The sequence below is a fragment of the Bison bison genome, unplaced genomic scaffold (assembly GCF_000754665.1).
Source record: "Bison bison bison isolate TAMUID 2011002044 unplaced genomic scaffold, Bison_UMD1.0 scf7180017864297, whole genome shotgun sequence".
Classification (NCBI taxonomy): domain Eukaryota; kingdom Metazoa; phylum Chordata; class Mammalia; order Artiodactyla; family Bovidae; genus Bison; species Bison bison.
In genome coordinates this window covers 1,832,766-1,838,808 of record NW_011494869.1, presented here as the reverse complement: position 1 = coordinate 1,838,808, position 6,043 = coordinate 1,832,766, and the positions used below count along the sequence as shown (strand labels likewise).

The 6,043-nt window shown below is 43.3% G+C and overlaps 1 protein-coding gene across 1 annotated transcript in view; it reads left to right on the top strand.

The window, feature by feature from the left end:
* Nucleotides 1-6,043, top strand: part of HYDIN (HYDIN, axonemal central pair apparatus protein) — a 474,307-nt gene that overhangs the window by 467,141 nt on the left and 1,123 nt on the right. Inside the window, 2 exon segments of the mRNA XM_010850902.1 lie at nucleotides 2,972-3,202; nucleotides 5,160-5,384. Of these exon segments, the coding sequence (XP_010849204.1) occupies nucleotides 2,972-3,202; nucleotides 5,160-5,384 (456 nt within the window).

Below are 6,043 nucleotides of genomic sequence, written 5' to 3'. Positions count from 1 at the left end.
CAATCTCCCAAATCTTCCCACCCTCTCCCTCTCCCACAGAGTCCATAAGACTGTTCTATACATCAGTGTCTCTTTTGCTGTCTCGTACACTGGGTTATTGTTACCATCTTTCTAAATTCCATATATATGCGTTAGTATACTGTATTTATGTTTTTCCTTCTGGCTTACTTCACTCTGTATAATAGGCTCCAGTTTCATCCACCTCATTAGAACTGATTCAAATGTATTCTTTTTAATGGCTGAGTAATACTCCATTGTGTATATGTACCACAGCTTTCTTATCCATTCATCTGCTGATGGACATCTAGGTTGCTTCCATGTCTTGGCTATTATAAACAGTGCTGCGATGAACATTGGGGTACACGTGTCTCTTTCCCTTCTGGTTTCCTCAGTGTGTATGCCCAGCAGTGGGGTTGCTGGATCATAATGATCAAAGGATCAATCCAAGAAGAAGATATAACAATTATAAATATATATGCACCCAACACGGGAGCACCACAGTACGTAAGACAAATGCTAACAAGTATGAAAGGAGAAATTAACAATAACACAATAATAGTGGGAGACTTTAATACCCCACTTACATCTATGGATAGATCAACTAAACAGAAAATTAACAAGGAAACACAAACGTTAAACGATACAATAGACCAGTTAGACCTAATTGATATCTATAGGTCATTTCATCCCAAAACAATGAATTTCACCTTTTTCTCAAGCACACATGGAACCTTCTCCAGGATAGATCACATCCTGGGCCATAAAGCTAGCCTTGGTAAATTCAAAAAAATAGAAATCATTCCAAGCATTTTTTTTGATGGAGTTTTAACAGGAGAAACAAAATCATGCCTGTGCACATCATAGTAAAATTGCTGAAAACCAAAGATAAATAGAAAACAACCAGATTAAAAAGTTCTATTATGCACAGGGAGACACCAATAAAAAATGACCACTGACTCCTCTTCAGAAATAATGGCAGCACTCTGAAAAGTGTTGAAAGAAGAGATTGTCAACCTAGAAATCTTTATTCACTGAAAATATCCTTTAAAACAGACAGTAAAATAGACATTTTCAGATTTAAAAAAAAAAAAAAAAGGATGAGAGAATTCATTGCCAGCCCACTTGCCTTTCTGTAAAACATACTAATGGGTATTCTTCAGTCAAAAGAAAATGATGCCAGGTGGGGACGTGGATATCCACTGGAAGGGAAGAAGAGCTCTAAAAATAGCAAATAAGTGTGTAAATATGAAACATATATATCTTTATTCTTAGAACTTTCTTAAAAAGACAACTGGCAGTTTATAGTAAATACCATTACACTGTAAGGGGGACGAAGGTAAATGAGATTATACCTCAGTAAGATTACTGCATTTGTGAAGTAGGATGTATGAGATCGGAAACATAAAGCGTCAGTTACGAAGTGGGAAGTGATAAAATACCAACTCTGCATTAAATGTTGATAAGTTAGTTCTAGAGCAACTACTAAAACTATGTTATATAAAAATATAGCTAAGAAGCCATAGAGGAAATAAAATATATTCCAAGAGATTTCACATTGATCCGTAAGAAGGCAGAAAAGTAGCAACAGAGGAATTTAAAAAAGAGACAAATGGAAAGGAATAGCAAGAGGGCTGACTTCAACCTAAACATATAAATGATTGCTTTAAATGTAAAACAACACTCCTATCAAAATACAGAGGAGGTCAGAGCACTCTAGAGACAAGAAGAGGTCAAAAATAAAAAGGCAGGTATGTAAGGAACTATTAGCACCTAACAAGATAAACAACTCAAGGGATTAAAAAGGACAAAAACCTGGAATCCTCTACCTCACAGAAGTAAATGTCTGAGTGGCCAGGAAGCACAGGGGAAGATGCTGAATGTCATTAGACATCCAGGAAAAGGACTGCGAAAGGGGGGCAGCTTGTCCACAGGTCAGATGTGGGCTGCAAGTGTGGGCTCTGGAGTCAAGCCAACCTGGGTTCAAATCCTGGTTCTGATACTTTTTTGCACAAGACCCTGGGCAAGATAACTTCCTTAGTCTCAGTTTCCTCATCTTTAGAAAAATCAGTGAGGGAGATAGTAATGTTGCCCACAAGCTGTGTGAATTAAACAAGTACCTCCAGGGCTTGTTGTTGTCATTCAGTTGCCAAGTTGTGTCCGCTCCTTTGCAACCCCATGGACGGCAGCACACCAAGCTTCTCTGTCCTTTACTGTCTCCCTGAGTTTGCTCACATTCATGTCCATTGAGTTGGTGATGCTCTCTAACCATCCCATTCTCTGCTACCCTCTTCTCCTCCTGCCTTCAATCTTTCCCAGCATCAGGGTCTTTTCCAGTGAGTCAGCTCTTCACACCAGGTGGCCAAAGTATTGGAGCTTCAGCTTCAGCATCAGTCCTTCCAGTGAATATTCAGAGTTGATTTCCTTTAGGATTGACTGGTTTGATCCCCTTGCTTTCCAAGGGACTCTCAAGAGTCTTCTCCAGCACCACAATTCAAAAGCATCAATTCTTCGGCACTCAGCCTTCTTTATGGTCCAATTTCCAGTGCCTAGGACACAGCGATCATTAAGTGTTAGATGCCATTAGTAGTAGTAGTGTTGATGCATTAACTGTTCCAGCAGTAGCAGGAATAGGGGGTGAAACCCACCACAGCGTGAACCTCTTGAGGTCCTGCTTGTTCTCCAGGACCACTCACTGTCCCCACTGAGAACACCTTCCTCCTCAGCCCTAGACCGTGCTGCTCTCTCCTCTTCTAGAGCAACCCAGGTTCCTCCATGCCTGCACACCTGGAAGGAGCCAGAGCAGAACACCTGAAGAGAAGGGCTGGGTGGCGGGGTTCACGTAGGCTGGGAGGGCCCATGCTTCACATGCCCAGGCATTGCTAACGGAGAGAAGGATCCTGTCGATGGTGGAAGACCCCGAACTAACCCCTCTTCTCCGCCCCACCTCCTCCCACTCTCTCTGTGAATCCAGGTGATCTTCCGAAATGAGGTGACCAACGAGTTCTTATACTACACGTTGAGTTTCAGGGTCATCCCTTCAGGCGTCATCAAAACCATTGAGATGGTGAGCCCCGTCCGGCAGAGCACCTCGGCCTTCATCAAGGTGGAAAACCCCCTGCCCTACATGGTGACCTTCTCCACGGAATGCAGGATGCCCGACATCAGCCTGCCCTCCCAGTTCGTGGTGCCCGCCAACTCTGAGGTATGGCCCTGCCTGTGGGGGCTCCCCACTGGACATCTGTGATGGAGACTCTGCCCAGGGGGCCTCTGGACCCACTTCTGCATCCTTGAGTCGGGGCAGCCTGGCAGTGATCAGGAGGGTGGAAGACAACTGCTCCATCACGGTCCTATTCTCTCCCTTCCCCTGCCACCCAAGTCCTCATATAAACCAGGGCCACATAGAGCTTTGGCTCAGGCATGTTAAAGGAAATTATTTATTAGCCTCTGGGGCTTCCCTGGTAGCTCAGACAGTAAAAATCTGCCCTCATTTCAGGAGACCCAGGTTCCATCCCTGGGTCGGGAAGATCCCCTGGAGAAGGAAATGGCAACCCACTCCAGTATTCTTGCCTGGAGAATTCCATGGACAGAGGAGCCTGGTGGGCTACAGCCCATGGGGTCGCAGAGAGTCGGACACAACTGAGCAAGTAATACTAGCTGTCTCTGTTACATGTTTGTTTGCCCTGCTCAATTTAAATTATTTTTCTTACTTTTCCTAATTATATAAGTCACATGGAATATATGTAGTGAAAAGGACAGCAAGGGACACTTAATAGTGTTACTGGATCGGTTGATAATATTTTTATTAGATGTTTTGTATGTATGTTCAGTAAGGAAACTGGCATCCAGTTTTCCTTTCTTCTATTAGCCTTGTTGGAGTCTGATGTACAGATTATGTTCATTGAGGTAGGTTTCCTCCTATTCTTTTCTATGGGAGAATTTGTGGAATATTAGATTGGTAAAAAGAAAGCTTTATGGTCCTGAAATTTTGTTAAGGGAAATTTTTTTTTTTACTATTGATTAAATATCTTTAATGGTTATAGGACTATATGGGTTTTCTTTATCTTTTTGAGTCTGTTGTGGCAAGTTATATTTGTTTACACATTTGTCCATTTTCATCTAAATTTTTTAATTGTGGTAAAATCATGTAAATTTTAACACTGCATTTTTTTCTGTTAAACATCTACTACAACTTTAATGATATTCTCTTCATTTTTCAGTAAGACCCAGTTTTTTAAGAAACAATATCTGTTCATGACAAAAAAAGACTATTTTATCTCTATGTACATGAAACAGAAAATGAAAGTCCCAGGCCTCCCTGGCGGTCCAGGGCTCAAGACTCCATGCTTCTACTGCAGGGACCAGAGATACAGTCCCTGGCCAGGGAACTAAGGCGCTACATGCCACTTGGCATGGCCCCCCCCAAAAAAAAGAATAGAAAAGTCCCCCAAATCTCATTTCCCCCACCTAAGACAATTACTGCTAACAGTTCAATATAGCCTTGCTGTGTCTTTTGTATACATATGTAGAAATATTCCTCTCCACAACAATGAACTCATATACATTTCTGGAATCTTCTTTTTTTTCCACTTAAAATATGATTACCACCTTTTATTTCAATGATTAGAGCTTTGGTGCTTCCTTTTTAATGGCTACATAATATTCCACTGAAGTGAGTAACGTATAATTTATTTATCCAGTCTTTTACTGCTAATACATTGGAATTATTGCCCTTATTTTGCTTTTATAAGCAACACTCTTTGGTTCTTGTTTTGTTTTGCTTTGGATGACAATAGAGGAAGCAGAATGCCTGCTCTAAATGATGGTAGAACCCCAGAAGCTGGTTGGAGATTGTCCATGAGCAGAGAAGGAGCTGCCTGACCTTTAGCCCTCCTGCTCCCCCAGCCTACCCACTCCTGTCTCTGTAATTATGCTTCTCAAGAGAGGATCCAGTACCTATTTTTATATTCAGAGAGATTCCAGATACAGAAATACCCCAACTAGGGAAAAATTCCAGGGAGGAAAAGTGGGCTGGTTTGGACAGAGGTTCTCCAGGCTCAAGATCAGTGTGAACATCTACTGCCGACCTGCTCTGAGGTCCCCAGAGGGGCAGAGGAGGGGCGGACGTTCAGCATCACAGGAGCCTCTGTCTTCTCTCGCAGGGGACCTTCACATTTGAATTCCAGCCCCTGAAATCTGGAGAAACCTTCGGGAAACTGACACTGCACAACAGCGAGCTGGGTTACTACCCATATGAGCTCAATTTGAAAGCCTTGCCAGCACTGCCTGAAAAGCCCGTCCACTTCCAGGCTGTTCTTGGCAGCGGCCAGAGCATCTTTGCCAAGTTCACCAATTACACTCGGCAGAAGACAGAGTACTACTGCAGGGTGAGCAGCCCGGCCCCACCCTCTGCCCTCTGCTTTCCAGAAGTCTGGGCTCAGAAACAGCGGGAGCAGGACACTGGGGTACAGAAAAATGAAATTCCTACTTAGGGCCTTCATCTAGTTGAAAACTCCCAGCTAGAAACAGAGTATCAGAAAAAATATCAGGTCTGGGTTCTTCCTCACAGACTTTCTACCTTAACAAGCTGGAGTGTGGCGGGCGGGGGGGGGGGCGTGGGGGGTGCGGGCAGCGTTGCTCAGCGGTCGGTGCAGAGACAGTTGGTTTTGGGGAGGTTCTGTTTCAGTAGTTAATCCTGTATTCACACTGATGTAATAGGTAGCATATATGGAACACTTGATATGGGCCAGGCTCAGTTTTACGTGCGTATTTAAAAAATCCTGACAGCTATCCCGTGAGAGTATTGGTAAGTTACTGGTAAGCTCTACTGAGAGCTCAGTGGTCATGAGTACATGTTGTGAAATCCAACAGACCTGGATTTGAATCCTCACTTCATTGTTTATTCTTTGTATGACTATCTTACCAATACTCAAATGTTCCAGTCATAGGAGCAAAGGGGTGAAGAGACCCCAGAGGGGCCTGAACTGGCACCTAAACACGCGGGTGTGGAAGGGGCGCCTTGCACTTCTGTTCTCAGCTTATTATC